This window comes from Penaeus japonicus, unplaced genomic scaffold (genome assembly GCF_977035675.1).
Source record: "Penaeus japonicus unplaced genomic scaffold, GWHDUDI00000001_assembly GWHDUDI00000002, whole genome shotgun sequence".
In the NCBI taxonomy this organism is placed as follows: domain Eukaryota; kingdom Metazoa; phylum Arthropoda; class Malacostraca; order Decapoda; family Penaeidae; genus Penaeus; species Penaeus japonicus.
Genome location: NW_028234404.1, coordinates 35,551,345 through 35,568,844, shown reverse-complemented (window position 1 = coordinate 35,568,844; position 17,500 = coordinate 35,551,345). Strand labels below are relative to the sequence as shown.

General features: G+C 38.2%; 1 protein-coding gene across 2 annotated transcripts in view; it reads right to left on the bottom strand.

Annotated features, from left to right (window-relative positions):
* Nucleotides 1-9,462: 9,462 nt before the first annotated feature.
* The window catches only part of Ttc30 (tetratricopeptide repeat domain 30), a 17,540-nt gene continuing 9,502 nt past the window's right edge, over nucleotides 9,463-17,500 (bottom strand). For both annotated transcript variants that reach the window (XM_043014198.2, XM_086550090.1), the window contains 9 exons: nucleotides 16,707-16,871; nucleotides 15,895-15,974; nucleotides 15,330-15,518; nucleotides 14,658-14,854; nucleotides 14,219-14,429; nucleotides 13,718-13,893; nucleotides 12,363-12,458; nucleotides 11,589-11,701; nucleotides 9,463-10,701 (listed from right to left, as the gene is read on the bottom strand). In XM_043014198.2, the coding sequence (XP_042870132.2) occupies nucleotides 10,571-10,701; nucleotides 11,589-11,701; nucleotides 12,363-12,458; nucleotides 13,718-13,893; nucleotides 14,219-14,429; nucleotides 14,658-14,854; nucleotides 15,330-15,518; nucleotides 15,895-15,974; nucleotides 16,707-16,871 (1,358 nt within the window). In that variant the 3' untranslated portion in view covers nucleotides 9,463-10,570. The remainder of the gene's footprint in view (nucleotides 10,702-11,588; nucleotides 11,702-12,362; nucleotides 12,459-13,717; nucleotides 13,894-14,218; nucleotides 14,430-14,657; nucleotides 14,855-15,329; nucleotides 15,519-15,894; nucleotides 15,975-16,706; nucleotides 16,872-17,500) is intronic.

The window sequence follows — 17,500 nt, the reverse complement described above, 5'->3', positions numbered from 1 at the left end:
CCTCCCCCTCCTCGTCGTCTTTCTCCTCCTCCTCCTCCTCCTCCTCCTCTTCCTTTTCTTCTTCCATCACATCTTCCCTTATCTTCTCTCTCCTATCTATCTAACTTTCTACCTCCCTTCAGCAATTACTCAACATCTTCAAAGAATTATTTAAGAATTTAAGAATTTACGAATCATTTTTCATGACAAGTATATTAAGTGTCACTTCGTAAGATCCATTATTTTCCTAATCTACATTTAGTGATTAAATCTTTTCCGGCTAATATTTTCTTCGTTAATTTTCTCTTTTTGTTTGTTTGTTTGTTTGCTTGTTTCTTAGTTATTATCACCGCGTGTGATTTCTGTTTGATTTTATAGTATTGCGTTGTTGTTGTGGCTGTTTTTGTTTGTTTTTTGTTGTTGTTTTTGTTGTTTTTGTTTTTGTTTTTTGGCTCTCTGAGTCTAGCCGCCGTGGTGATCGGACGTGTTTTTGCCTCCTCTCCGCCGCAGCATTACAACTCAGCAAACCATGCCTTCTCATGGTCCCGCAGTGTCAGAGGGAACTCTGACCCCTCCCCCCGGGTTTGAGGGGGCCAACCAGGGGGCCTCCCTGGTGCTTCCTCGGGCAGCTAGCACGAGCTCTTATCCCCAGAGTGAAAGGGGACTCTTAGCCCAGGGTAATGTGCCTCCTTCCCAGGGTACCGGGACCTCAGCCAGCATGGGTCAAAGCTGCCTCCCCGCCCAGGAGAATGGGCACCCCTACGGCAGCCAGGGCCAAGGCTGCCCCCCGGCCCAGGGTAAGGGGCACCCTAGCACCCAAAGCAACCCTAACAGTGTCAACAGTGAATACATTAAAAACAAAATTCTTTATGAAGATGTAAACAGAAAAGCAGTGCATCAAGCCGGCAGTGCCATAATAGTGCTAAACACAATTCTGTGCTTTATTGCAACAAAAAGGTCATGGGCAAGGTTGGTCATCTGTGAACAGATTAGGAAACTATATCGACCGGATGAAATTGAACAAGCCCATGACATTGTTATCAGTCTATCCGACGGTAGAAAACCCAGGAACACGACTCGGGATTTTAAAAGGATGACAAACATCATCGTAAACACCATGATTGATCAGTGCCTCAAAAATGAAAACATAACATTTGCAACAACAACAACGGACGGCCCCCCCACAGACTGGTCGCCACCTCCAAAAAAAAATCAGGTATTTCCACTTCTTTTGTGAAATTCTTTCATAAGTGTAAAGACCAAGGAACACAGACCCATCATGAGCCATCTTACACAGATCATAATATGATGGAAAACAAAATAGACCTGTTGATCGGAATGTTCTCAGAACAGCAGTTGGCCATCAAGACAATTATGGAGCAAGGTGCAATGTGTCATCACCAGCGTGAACTCGCCGAGGATGCATCCCTCACCCCTCAACCAATCCCCCCACAACAAATCCCATCCGATCCCCCATCCCCCACCCACGATCAGAGCACCTACCAAACCTTCCCCTTTGCATCTCCTCCCCCTATCATAACGCCCTCTACCTCCACCCCAAGTAAGGCAAACACAAACACCCCCACCTCCTCGCCCTCCACGCCTGTGCCCATGACCAGCAATCCTCCCCTCCCGTTGCCCTCCCCTCACTCCCCGCCCGCGGCCAGCCAGCTGCCCCGCGCCCTTGCCGACTCAGCAGCCTCCAACTATGCTGAGCCATCCTCGCGCCCCTCCGCCGGTGCACCCAGCCAGGAGTCCTCCGCCCCCACAACTACACCGGCCTCCCCCAAACCTGCGTCACCCAAGCGCTCGCCCACAGGAAAACCAAAAAGCAACAAGGTAGACAATGCCAGCGCTGAAGTTTCAACACAGGTTACACCTAAACGAAGCTATGGGGAAAAAAACGACTCGATCCCAACCGCCACTGGGAAGACACAGCTCATCAGCAGATGCAAGGTGCCTCTGCCCTTCCTACTGCCCCCCCTGCTCCAGTAGTGCCACCAGTGGTCATCAATAATTATGCAGAGATCACAAAAACTACACAGGAGATTAGTAAGCAGACAGAATCCTACCAAAATGCCGATGAAGAGGGTTATACCACTGTGCTTTCAAGAAAACCGAAAAGAAAAGAGAGGATCGCCAAACATCCAAACCGTTGAAGGGAGCCGATCGTCCCGATACAATCTATCTGTATATCACCAGTTGCCACCCCGACACAAATGAAGAAGATATAGAAGAACATATTTCAGAAAATTTTGAAAATATATCCAGTGTAAAAGTTCACATGACAAAAATGACACATATACAAGTTTCACAGTAACAGCTAGGGGCAAAGACATAAAGCCCGAACTATTTATAAACTCAGATGCGTTCCCAGACAATGCCAAAGTGTTCTTAAACAAAAACAAGTACAAAAACGATCAGAGTGTTTGACCGCGCAAAACCGTGAGTACGGCCAGTGATTAGGTCACAGAACATCTTAAGAATAGAACATATCAATGCACAATCTCTCCTCGGTCACCTTGAAGAAATTGTTTTGTTAGTAAAGGAAAGAAATGTAGACATACTCTGTGTTAGTGAAACATGGCTCCACCAGGAAATGATAAGTAACTTTATCAACATTCCAAATTATCAAGTTTATCGATGTGATGCAGGGCGAGGAGGTGGAGTATGCATATTTGTAAGGAATACCCTTAAGTCAAATAGGATATCAACTACAACAGTTAATAATACTGCCGTAGAAGATATCTGGGTTACCGTACAAAGCAACATGCTTCCTTCCTTCATTATTGGCGCCGTCTATAGGCATCCCCATGCAAAATCTGAATCTTTTGAATATCTTGAAAAGGTTTTTAGAGAAATGTCCTTAAAAAAGAAATCACTTTTTATCTTAGGTGACTTAAATGATGATTTAAGTAAACCAAATGCTAAGTTAGCAAAGTTAATCAAGAAAAATAAACTAGAACAAGTGATCAATAAACCTACAAGGATCACAGAAAACAACTCGTCTATATTAGATGTAATAATAACGAATAGATTAGATATCATTCTCCATACAGACGTCATTCCATGTCATGTTGCTGATCATGAACTTATTACGATGACGTTGAATATAAAGAAACCAAAGCGACCACCGGTTACAAAAACTTTTCGTGACTTCAATCACTATGACCCTCAGTCATTATGCGAGCTAATCATATCTAAAGAACCAACTCTATTAGATATTTTATCAACAGACAATGTAGATACCCAGGTAACCATCCTTACGGAAGTGATAAAAAGCAGCATAGATGCCTCTGCTCCCTATGTGACAAGAATCGTCAGACGTCCCCCTGCTCCATGGATAAATGACGATATCAAGAGAGCCATTGCCGATAGGAATAATTCCCAACAAGGGCTCAAAGGAAAAAGATTTGAGCCCGACCTTCAGGCAATTTATAAAGTAAAAAAGAAAATATGTTGTCATTAATTCAATCGGCAATGACTAATTATTTCAGAAATAAATTCGCTGAACATAAAAAACAATTCTAGTAAAGCATGGAAAACTGTTAAAACATTAGTGCCTAACAAACAACACACAGATAATTACACAAATTCTACACATAACCCTGACCATCTTAATAACTTCTTCGCACAATTGGGAAAACTAACTTATGAACAAACAATTGCCTCCACATTACATCAAAACACAGATCAGGCAAGGCTCATAACTGACGTTTTCAGCCTACAACCAGTAGACGTAGAAACTATGATCCTAATAATAAAACAACTTTGCGAAACAAATGCGGTGGGAGCAGACGGTATTGCTTTGCGCTTCATTAAGGATAGTCTACCTGTAATCGCATTTTATATAACGATCATAATTAACACCTCTCTGGTTACTGGTGTTTTTTTCCGTCGCTTTAGAAACATGGAATTGTAACACCAATTTTCAAGTCTGGGGATATAGACGACATGAATAATTACCGCCCTATCACAATACTCTCAGTACTATCTAAGGTTCTTGAAAAGGCAGTAGCAAATCAACTGATGAATTTCCTGGAGACCAGTAACTTATTATCTAAAACTCAACATGGTTTTAGAAATAAGTTATCCACTGAAACAGCGGTGTTACAGATTACTGAACAAATTTATAATAACATGGACAACAATAAGGTAAATTTGCTCACTTTGTGCGATCTTTCTAAAGCTTTCGACGGTGTCAACCACAAAATTCTTCATAACAAACTAAGAAACTATAGAATCGATACCCATTGGTTTGACAGCTATCTAAATACAAGAACCCAATCGGTAAAAATTAAAGCGCATATATCATCACAACAAACAGTCTATTACGATGTTCCACAAGGATCTATATTAGGCCCAATCTTATTCACAATTTTCATTTATGACTTATTAACCATAGTCCATAACTGCCATCTGATACAATACGCCGATGATTCTCAATTTCTCCATAGTGACTCAGTGAACAAGTTAGATGCATTGATAATAAACACTCAAGACACTCTTGTTCAAGCAAAATGACATTTTGACATCAATGGCCTTAAAATAAATCCACAAAAAACACAATGTATCTTCATAGGTAGTCGGCAAAATTTACCTAAAATTCCCATAGACACAACCATAGATTTCGAGGGCTGCCAAATTAAACCAAGCACTTCAGTAAAAAATCTAGAAGTACACTTCGACAGATATATGACGTTTGAATCCCATGTTGATAACATACATAGGAAGGTAATGGGAACTTTAATATATCTTAATCATATAAAAAATCAAATCCCTACAGAAACAAGAATCACGGTTGTACAAAAACTAGCTATGAGCATCGTTAATTATTGCTTAAATGTTTGGAGCTCTACTAACAAAACCCTAATACAGAAAGCACAAAGACTACAAAACTTTGCTGCAAGAGTTGCATTAGGTAATGTTAGTAAGTTCGATCACATCACCCCATATATTATTCAACTAAAATGGTTAAAAATTCAAGCCAAATGCAGCTGTGATACATGTGTTTTCATTCATAAAATCATTCATGGGAATTATCCACAATGGATCCTGTCCTTACAAACTGTAGGGAACACAACAGGTGTTCGAACACGACAAGTAAATTCTCTTTATGTCAAGAGATCACACACAGGAATAGAGACACGACAAATGCTAATACGTGGACCCTTGACCTGGAACCTACTACCTCATAATGTTAAAGACATCACTAACCTCAATAAATTCAAAACAAAATTAAAAGAACATTTTCTAAATTAACAGTTGTGACATCGTATCAAACAGATGTATTGTATATTAATTATTTTTGCAACAAATTATATATGTATTAAGAATAACCATTGTAATTTATGGAATAAAGTTTTTGAATTTGAATTTGAATTTGAACTCTCTCTCTCTCTCTCTCTCTCTCTCTCTCTCTCTCTCTCTCTCTCTCTCTCTCTCTCTCTCTCTCTCTCTCTCTCTCTCTCTCTCTCTCTCCCTCCCCCCCCCCCTCTCTCTCTCTCTCTCTCTCTCTCTCTCTCTCTCTCTCTCTCTCTCTCTCTCTCTCTCTTTCTCTCTACTTCTCCCTCTCTTATCCTTTCCCCTTCCCTCCTCACCCCACCCCTTCCTTGTTCATGGAAAAGGTCAAAAGGTCAACTTTCTCTTGGTCATGCAACAGCAAACTCATGATGACTTATCCCACATTGCATGACTCATGACAGAGACTGACAGACTGACCCAAAGGACATGAGTCATGAGTGAGATATTATTATTTTGCAATTCGGTTGTTTTTGTTGCATTTTTTTTTTTTTTTCATTTCTTTGAGTATGTGTGTTTGTTTGAGTGTGTGTGTTTGCGTGTCTTCGAGTATATGTATCTGTGTGAGTGTATTTGCGTGTGTTTGCTTATGCATGTGTATGTTTATATGCATACGTGTGTGTGTGTGTGTGTGTGTGTGTGTACATGTCCTCCCTCATATAATAAACGGATACAGTCATCTAGTTGGAAGAGGAAAACTATCAATTGGGTGTAAGTGTTCATTTGCCAAAGGGAGAGTGAAAATCCATGTAAACGGCGGAGTCCCTGTGTAAGCAGTTTGGGTCACGTAGCCAACCCTGGAGCGAGGCTAGAGAAAAAAAAATCTTTTCTTTTCTTTTCTTCTGTAAATGTATGTTTGTGTGAATTCTTACTAGTTTTTGTTCTTACTAGTTCTTGTTAAAGTCATACTAGCGACTTCTATCTTTTTGTGAATTGCAGCGCTGGTAATCGGACCGCTGACTCAGTGTTAATATTTTCGGTAATCCGTGTGGCTCAGTCTAAGCCCTTGGTTGCAACGAGTCTTAAGGTTTATCGTATCATTTAAGTACTATTCAAGCAAGCATTCCTTTTAAGACTTAACGTCCCTAAAGACCTGAGATTTTCTGTTTCCTATTCCCTTCTGCCTTCGGATCCGCTCCTTACTGCAGCTGTATTTGTTATCCCGGATGCCCTGGTTCGAAAAAAAGTTATTCATATCTGTCTGTATCGTCACAAGAAACAATGGATATAAGCCATGGTAATCTAGGCAGAGGTCAGAGAGGTTTCAGCACTCAACTCAGCAGAGCACACAGCTCCGACCTCCAGTCTCGCCGGCTGAAGGCAAGTGTATTCATCAAGCCACTCGAATACACTACTGCAGCAGAGAATTGTCTGCGCTCTTCTCCCTCGGCTTAGGATGAAATGTCAGCTTACAATCAGCAGCTCTAACGTTGCCAAGCGCTGACGAGACACACGTACACACATCCCTCTCCCACACTGCTGAGATTTTCTCCGAGAAAGGATTGTTCATTGATGAGTAAGTCAGCAGATAGTACAGTGAAAGTGTTTTTTTTTTTCTCTCTCTCGCTTTTCCTTTTAGTAATGTATTTCCAAAGCAGTAGAGACCTGACACTTTTCTAAAACCAGTAGTGGCATATTTCTGTTTCGATGTGGTGTGTTAAATCTTAGACGATTAGAATCAGTAAATAATTAAGCAAAAATATTGGATACCATCTGTACCGCAGAAATACCACATGTTTATGTATCTGTTTATGTATGTATGTATCTGTATGTGTGTGTGTGAATGTGTGTCTATGGGTGTGCTTGTATTTATGTGACTGTGCCTGTGTGTGTATTTGTATTTCGATACTTTTGGTTTTCTTGAAGCAAAGCCATATCACATATGTATTTTATTTAATTTTTGTAATATGTTTTTAAGCGACACACAAGCATCTTTATCTCTCAGTGCCACGCGCTACCACTTGTCCCTTTCAGTAATAAAGCTGAGTTTCAATAAGAATGGATTTGATAGTGAAAACATATGTATGCGTCCGTAGACTAATATGACTATAAAATAAACAGCAAAATGACAAAACAAATACTACAGAACGATTTAATTGTTTCGTAACACCATTAGTTAGTTCTCTGAACATTTGCCTGTTTCTTACGACTCATGAACCTCAAAGAAACCGCTACGTGGTCCGAGAACCGCGGTACTGATTGAACACGTGCCCGGGTGTGCTACAATATGGATAGATACGATGATTCTGAAAAGTATCTAAAGGTGAAACTGCACACTGACTGGCCACAGTTTACTACATGCGGACGAGGCTTGTTACGGACGGCAACTGGCTCAGGACACACATACACTGATACACATATACACACACACACATACACGCACACAAACAAACACACACTCAAGCAAACACACACACACACACGCACATACACAAACACATGAATAAACCCAAGTCAATGAGCCCGAGGCCGAAAATGTCATCGAGAGCCTCTAGAAGAAGGCCAAAGAACCCGAAAACCCACCGTAACAACATCACCAAGGTCGCCAAGGTCTTCTTTAGCTGAGGTTGCCGTCGAAGCTGTTGCCAACGTTATAAGTGACAGCATCTCAGAGGCTGTCAGTAGTACGATCATCCATTCCGACGACACCGAGATGGTCGTTCAGGCCGAGTTCTTCAATCTGACTTTCATCCTTAAGAAAATCGAGAACAAAGCCCGGGAGAGCGAGTACAAAGCCAGGGAAGACGGAGAAAACGAGAAGCGCGTAAAACAACAAAGGAAGCTGTCTAAGAAGGTGTCTAAAAAGGGGAAGACTTCCCGAAGACAACGAGAGAGCGACTCGAGCGCCTTCCGAAGTCGACCATTGAAAACAGCTTCGTTGAGGTCTGCCTTGGTTCTTCATGCGCGCGCCGTTAGATAATGATCCAATGGTTAGAAATTAAAGGCTAGAAGTAGTCATAATCATGATTTACATATAGTTAGGCAGATGGTGAAAATAATGATTAAATGTAAAACATTCTTGATTCACAGTATATTGAATATATTTCAATGTCATTAGCAAATGCTTTTATATGTTTATGTAGTCAGAAATAAAAGGCAAATAAAATTACAAAGTATTAATAACCATGAATTATTTATTGCTAGACAAATAAGACAAATGATGAATATAATAATCAAAGGTAGGGCTTTTTTAATTCTTAATTTTGCTTCTCCCTTCATGGTGGAAACCGGAGGCCAGTTTCTATACCGATACGCTGTTTCTGTCTATCTTTTTATCACAAGAACTCATAATTTTCGTTGCCTGTGTTCTTGCTAAGTATCATGTCCATACCTGTTACTTTTTATTATTGTGGCTCATTACAATTGTGTCTGTTACATATCCAACCGGAAGTGAAAGCTGTCACACATCTTTAGCTAAAAGGGTTCCAGAAGGAAGTGTAGACTAGTGATGCCTACACAAGAGCCATGTATCAGTAACTTTATACTCATTTTAATGAGATGCTCCCACTCAGGACCAAACCTCATTGATATCTGGCACCAGTAGGTACAATACACAGCTTATACGCGCGCACACACTCTCACTCACACTCACTCACTCACTCACTCACTCACTCACTCACTCACTCACTCACTCACTCTCTCTCTCTCTCTCTCTCTCTCTCTCTCTCTCTCTCTTTCCCAGTTATTTGTTGACATACTAATGAAAGATCTGTTACGTAATCAACTTATCATATAACTTGAAAAGTGAGACAACCAAATAGCAAAACTTGCTTCCTTCTAAACAAGCAGTGGCATGACCATGGGGGGGGGGGATGAGAGTCATGACCCCTCTATCTTTAGAGAGTCTATGAGATGACAAAAATGCGGATTTTTTTGCGGAAATATCCCCCCCCACCCCGAGACTCTCATTATTTAGTTACCTCCAAGTATTAATATTTAGAAGAAAAAAAAAATACTATCCCCATTCCCATGACTGGCCATACCACTGCAGTTAAGGGACATCTTATCAGACATTTTCTATTTGCACATCTTCTTAATATATGTACTGATCTACAAAAATGAATATCTAGACTACTAGTAAAAAGAGAGGAAGGAAAATAAAAGAAGACTGATTTGCTAAAAAAAAAAAAAAAAAAAAAAAAAAAAAAAGGAATAGAGAAATCTTGATATTCAAACAGAGACACTGTTTCTTTACTCTGGTTTATTGCACTTGAGATATTGAACTTATGGGTTCTTTAAGGATAAAATGGCACAATAAAACATACATACAATTCATCCTATGCCCAACAATAACTGGAGTTCTTATAATATAAATAATGCTCTTCTAGTAGACTGATTTTAATCTTAGATAAGTATACATTTACCTTAAAAAATACTCTACAATGTAACTTTTGAATCTTTATTGATTAGAATAAATGACTTCAAAGTTGATTTTCTTTCATATTTTAGATTCATAATTAGAATATGATGTTCCAAAATGAACTGTTATGTTATGATATTTATTTGTAAAGAAGGCCACTTGGAAACAGTTCATGTAGTCATATAAAGGTCAAAGTTACAGTAAATCTTTGGAAAACAAAGTGGCAATATTTCATTCATTACTTTATTCTAATAATATATTATTCATATTTGCAGTACAGGTCTTCCATATCCTGTAAAGAATTATTTTTATACATTTCTAAAAACTCTGTTTCTGCAACATAAATATTTGTGTTTAATGTGCAATGAGAAGGTTGCAAACATCATAATTTACAACACAAAATGGCAAGAACATGACAGGATGCATGTTGCACTTCATAAAACTCTTCCTTACACCAGGAGAGATATTCTAAAATACCTGCCTAAAGTATAATTTAATTCTCTGCTTGAGTATTCAAAATATGTCAAAAATAGAATTCTTTGATTCTACAACATATTTTTTTTTTATCTTATAAGATATTAAAAATGAACAAAAATAAATTGCTATACAGTATCAGGTTTGTAATCTTCTAAATATATAATTTTTTATTAATATGTGTATATATCTATGTATGTATATATGTAATAAGGCATCACTGTATATAAAGCACTGGGTGATCTTCACATCATTATCACAAGCTTTCTGACACCAAATAAGTGATTTAATCTAAAATGTCCTTTACAACAGCTTATTAGACATCATATATTTATCATAAAACCTACACTAATCAAACATATCTATCAACATTAATCAGATCTCAAATAAGCAGGCCATCTATCAAAATATCCGTGTGACCTTAATGCCTCGTCAAAGTCTTCTTCCCTCTTCGCTTTACATCTGCTGGATCTGGAGCAGTAGAGCCTTGGCGAACCTCGACTCGTACGTGACAGTGTTCTTGCCCGGGTGCATGGCCATCTCCTCCAGCGGCTGCTCGATCAGGGTCTTCACGTTCCGCCCGTAGACTGCGTGAGTCGAGAGTGCGGTAAAATTTAGGTTTTCTGGCTCAGTCTTTTAGTGTTGTGTTAGGTTAGGATTGGATGCGAGATGGTGGAATGTAATAGGATAGGATAAGATAGGGTAGGAAACAAAAGGTTAGAATAGGATAGGATAGGGAAGAAAAAATAGGATAGAACAGGAGAGGGTAGAATAGAGTAGGACGGACAACACAGGATAAAATAAGATTAGGGTTACAGTTAGGTTTGGATTTATGCTTTTAGTCTGAGACTTTGATTTTGGATCTAGGATTTCAAACTTGAGACAAGACCGGTCATAAAAATAATAATAATAATAATAATAATAATAATAATGATAATAATAATAATAATGATAATAATAATAATAATAATAATATTAATAATAATAATAATAATAATAACAATAATTATAATAATAATAATAATAATAATGAAAATATTAATAATTAACAATGATAATATTAACGATGCATAATGATAATGATAATATTAATAATAATAATAATAATGATAATGATAATAATAATTATAATAATAATGATAATGATAATGATAATTATAATAATAATAATAATAATAATAATAATAATAATAATAATAATGAACAATGATAATATTAATGATGAATAATGATAATAATAATAATAATGAATAATAATAATAATAATAATAATAATAATAATGAATAATAATAATAATAATAATAATAATGAAAAATAATGAATCATAATAACAGTAATGAATAATAATTAAAAAATAATAATAATGAATACTGATTAATAACAACAGTAATAATAATGAATACCGATTAATAACAACAGCAATCATAATGAATCCACATGCTCACGCACACCCTGCCCTCTTGTAAAACCAACCTTCGCAGTGCTCCAAGAACTGTATGCACTCCTGGATGACAGAATCCTTGACGGTTATCATGTGCTTTGCCAGATTCTCAATGAGGGACAGGAAACACCTTTTAGCATAATACCTGAAAAGAAAACATAAGCAAATTATTGCACTGGCTATTGCATCAAGTCAATCTTTATATGTAGTGCTAAAGTATAAATAAGAAAAATATATGTACAAAGTAGGAACTTGATGTTTCTTGAATAAAGTTAAATACTCTGAAAATAATAGTATCCATCAAAATCACAGAATGCAAATCAAACAAAGAAACACCAAAAAAAAAAGGAAAAAGTGAACAATAGAAATTATAAACCAAAAGTATGTAGATGGATCAAACAAATTATCATTATTATTATTAAATATCATTAAAAAATATTATTACTATTAAATATTATTAAATATAATTATTATTAAATATTATTAAATACTATTATTAGATATTATCAAATATCATTTAATATTATATTATTATTAAATTTTTAATTAAAATACATTATCATTATTAAACATTATTAACTATCATTATCAAATATCAATGAACATTAATAAACATTACTATATTACCATAAATATTCTCAAAAGGATCAAACAAATAGCTTATCATCTAAAGGACCTAAAAGACAATCAAAACTATAGGAAATGACCTCAGAGTTGCGTTGAACGAATAACTTTTCATCTAAAACACTAAACAGAAACACCCTTTGAGTGGGTGGTTAAAGCTTAAGCTCAATGCAAATGCTTACCACGTGTCCGTCCCGAGTTTCTTGTTGTAGGGCTCCAGGCTCTTGATAACACGTGAAATGCCGAACTCATAGTTTCCCTTCGCACAGTAGAGTGTTCTGGGGTGAAAAGGATAGATTTATTAAGGTTGAAGTAATTTATTTCTCTTTTTTTTTCATGATGTTTCAATCTACTTTCAGGTTGTGCAATGTATTTCTATGCAATGTAATTATTACTATTGCTATTTTTGTACATGTATAGCATTTAACCCACAGCGGACGGGTGTCATGACATACATGACGTAGGAGCTTTGGCCTGACGACGGGCGTCCTGACGTACATGATGTTCGGGGATTTTGGATCACTGTGCTATTTTATTTTACTATGAAAAAGGAATGAGTGATGATGGCTACTGCAGTCATAATTACTATAATTACCGTAATACCGTGCTAGCTTAACGTCCAAAACCTAGATGGCACCACTTTTTCCTAGCACCAGCAAGAGAGAGAGCCTTGAATGGCACCCATCCACGGTCTCTAGCAAGCACTATCTTTATAGAGCGACGACACACACTAAGTTGGCGAACTCTTGCTCAAAAGTACCGCCGATGAAGGATGTGCAGTCAGAACGGGAAGAGGAAGATGACTCAATCCATACCCAGTGTCTAAAATGTACTCCTGTGCCAATATGGATGCCTTTCACTGTGGCACTCACAGACACAAGCACAGGTTTCATTCCTCTTCCTTACCTCTTCTATTTTTCTTTATTGTAGGTGGTTATATGTTTCGTATTCGTTCATGACAGCACAAAAATACGAAAAAAATATAGTTGCCTTTTGTCCTCCCATAAAACAGCAATACTTCTATCACAATGAGTATAAAGAAAATAATGAGCTAATATGGATAATATACTACAATTTTAGTCTACTGCAGCACTGGTAGAGCCAGTCATATGGCATATATAAGTCTCTAAACTCAATAAAACACACAAAAAAACAAAACACAAAAAACGCTCTAGTTATTTCAATGAATGACTGAAAGAGAGTGGGAATGTTCAAATCATAATGCTTCAAGCAGTCTCTCTTTAAAATAAAACTTATCCCGGAGGCTGGGCAAGCATATTTATCCCCGTCTGCAATGGGTTAAGTAATATAAGTTACACCTTTGAAAGAAAATTTACACACACACACACACACACACACACACACACACACACACACACACACACACACACACACACACACACACACACACACACACACACACACACACACACACACACACACACACACACACACACACACACACACACACACACACACACACACACACACACACACACACACACACACACACACACACACACACAACATGACATACCCTATGACAAGGTTGACGATGCACAGGTGGTAGATCTTCTTGTCTGGATCCTCATATGCAAGTTGCTCCTCCTCCTTCTCAATTTTGCGCATGAGCTCCTCGGCCTCCTCATTCTGGCTCGTCATGATATACGACACGCAGAGGTTGGCCAGCACTATGGCACTCACATTAAGGATCTGTTTTTGGTGTTTTTCGAGAGAGGATGTTTTATTATGTGATTACGTTAGATTATATGATTATAGATATGTATACTTTCATTGATACTTATACTTACACATACACACAGAAAATAACTACAAACTTACACATACACACACAAATACCTGTACATAAAGACACAAGTACAATAAAGAAAATAATCATTAGCTTTCTACCTCAGCCTCTATGAAGAATACCAAATATCAATGTCATAAAATAGTTACATTCATCCTTTACCTACATCTATCCCTCTCATACTCATTTACAACATCATTCGTCCATGCTACACTTCCTGTGCCTCACGTTGTCGTAGTTCTTCTTGACGATTGGCTCGTAGAACCCAGTGGCTTCCTTAAACTTGTTCTCTTGCATGAAGAGCACATGGGCAACATTTAGTTTCCACACATCAGACTCGTTGCAGAACTCAACAGACTTGCGGAAGATCTTCTCCACCTGCGAGTAGTTCTCCAGATCCCAGTAGATTTTGGCTTGTGCCATTAGCACCGGGATGTATCTGTGGATGCCGGGAGTCTGGGTCATTTCTTGAAATAGTTTTGGCATATATTTGTATGTGTACAGAGTAGTTTATTTTTATCTTTTATTCCATGTAAAGGAGGGTAAATATAGAATTCTACTAAATTCACTTCAAATTCACAGTTATCATCTAAACAATACATATGATAAAATAACTTTCTGTACCATATGACAAAAAAGAAAGAAAGAAAGAAAAAGAAAATCTTACCTTTCAAGGACTTCTTCATACTCATTGACAGCATTTTTGACCTGGTCATCATCATGGTTTTGGCGAGCCTCTTGCACAACCTTGGTCAGTTTCCGTAGCAGTTCGATGTGCCGGGAGCCCAGTTCATCAAACTTGCGATATGCTTCCGAGGGAGACGTTTGTTGCGTGATGAGGGCATCAAGGAAGTCAAAGAGGTGCTGGAAGATGTTGGAAAGGGATGCATGAAAATGAGGAAATCCTAGCAGTAGAGAGATAAAATAATAATAAGAGAGAGAAGAGAGAAGGAAAAGAAATTGAGAAGAGAGAGAGATGAAAGATTAACCCAATGAGGACAGTGTGTCACACCTGTGTGACACGGCAAAGTGTCTGATGACAGGGCGACACACCAGTGTGACGTTCCCGATGCAATATTACACAGGCCCAGTGTAGGGGGTTTTCACTTCTCGCGGGCCCATCAGGATTGAGTTAAGAGAGAGAAGAGTGAAAAAGGAAGTGAGGAATAAGATGAAATGAATCAAACCTTCTCTTCCCAAAGATTAATTTACAAGAGACTTAACTGATTCTCCTCATAACAACCACAAAGAAATTACCAATTCACCTAATCCTTTTCTCCTTACAACAATCAAATCACCTTCTATCACCTACCCTAAAAACCCACCCATTTATACTCACAGGTGTCAGATATTTGTAGGTGAGGTGCGCGTTTTCTGCCAGGACGTCTGCCGCCAAGTGGTAGTATTCGTACTTGCAGTAGAGGAGCAGAAGGTTGCCAAAGGTCTCCGGAGGGAAGGGGTTCTGACCCAGAAGGAACTGCATCTTCTCGAAACCGTCCGTGGGTTTTGTGTCCATGTTCATGAGAGCCTAAGGTGGAGGAGGAAACAAGATAAGGATATAATTGATGAAAAAAAAAAAGAATATAAGGATATAAGGAATGAACTGATTCCTTAAAAATAGAACATTTTGTGAACTGGTTGCATGGGGCTTTATGAATGGTTTTATCTGTTCTAGCTATAGTCAGACCTTGTCAAATGAAAATACTATGGACTATGTCATCATAATACTAAGTGAAATTGTTAGGATCTTGAACCATTGCTAGCTTAGCCTTGTCCTGAAGTCTTTAAAATGAAAACAAGAAATGACACACTGAGTTGACAAAACAAATGTTCTATCCAGAACACCACTTGTAATACCCAATTTTGTCTCCACAGACAATATATAAAATAAAAAAACAGCATACCTGATTATGGAGCGTAACGGCATCCAGTTCCTCCTCTGATCTCGGCGGCATGTCTGTCAGAGCTTCTCGTGCTGCCTCATCTGGAGAACAATGAAGTTAGATACATTTAGCACACTGCTTCAAACTGCATTGATGTACCAGGACTAGATATTGAGATGGGAAGGATATGACTGGTATAAAAGAAACTGGATTTAAGATATTGAGTGAATATGACCAAGCTAATAAAAAAGTGGGAATGAAAAGTAAAGTGAACTGTAATTTAACTATAATGACATAATATAGCTGGTTATAAAAGGAAAAAATGGATAGAAAGGAGATTATTTGAATACAATTCTGTTGAAATGAATCTAATCCTATTTCTGTCACCTTTTGAGCACAGTATAGGATTTGTTCATAGGAATTACCATGAAAGAAAGAGGGTCTAAATGCTCTATGGTTTTCTCTTAATTGTCTTCAACTGTCTTTGTAATAATTCCATTTATAATATCTATTCTATTCATTATTTATTAAATTCATTTATATCTAATATGATTTATTTATCTATTCATTTATCTATTCATTATATGCACTCTTCATTTATTCATCATATCTATTGTCTACTTATTTATCAATTGTATCTGTTTATACTCACATTTTCCAGCCACTTCAAACAAGGATGTACAAGATATATACTCATATTTTTCTCGTTCTCCAAAATTTTCTCCACCACACATCACAATCATGTACATTCATAATGCAAAAACAAACCACCTGTAATCAGCAATGTTAAGACAGCATTTTCCTCCGCATGTCAAAGGGAAATAATTACTCACAGTTTTTGAGTTGGTATTCAATTGCAGCTTTCAGATTAAAAGCCTCAATCAGCGCAGTCTCGTGTAGAGTCAGTGTGTTGCCAACACTGCGCACCTCAATGCCCTCTGTTGTCATGCCAACACTGAGCTCTGGGTGTTCGCGAATCCCTCGCTCAATGATGTCAGCTTTGGTAGGGGGGAAAATATATATATATATAAATATGTATATGTAGAAACACAGACAGAGATAGACAGAGACAGAGAGACAGAGACAGAGACAAACAGAGAGAGACAGAAACAGAGAGAAACAGAGACAGAGACAGAGAGACACAGAGAGACACAGAGAGACACAGAGAGACACAGAGAGAGAGAGAGAGAGAGAGAGAGAGAGAGAGAGAGAGAGAGAGAGAGAGAGAGAGAGAGAGAGAGAGAGAGAGAGAGAGAGAGAGAGAGAGAGAGAGAGAGAGAGAGAGAGAGAGAGAGAGAGAGAGAGAGAGAGAGGAGAGAGAGAGAGGAGAGAGAGAGAGAGAGAGAGAGAGGAGAGAGAGAGAGAGAGAGAGGAGAGAGAGAGAGAGGAGAGAGAGAGGGGGAAGAGAGAGAGAGGGAGAGGAGAGAGAGAGAGAGAGAGAGAGAGAGAGAGAGAGGAGAGAGAGAGAGAGAGAGAGGAGGAGGGGAGAGAGATGTGGAGAGAGAGAGGAGAGAGAGAGAGAGAGAGAGGAGAGAGGGAGAGAGGAGAGAGAGAGAGGAGAGGAGAGAGAGAGAGAGAGAGAGAGAGAGAGAGAGAGAGAGAGAGAGAGAGAGAGAGAGAGAGGAGG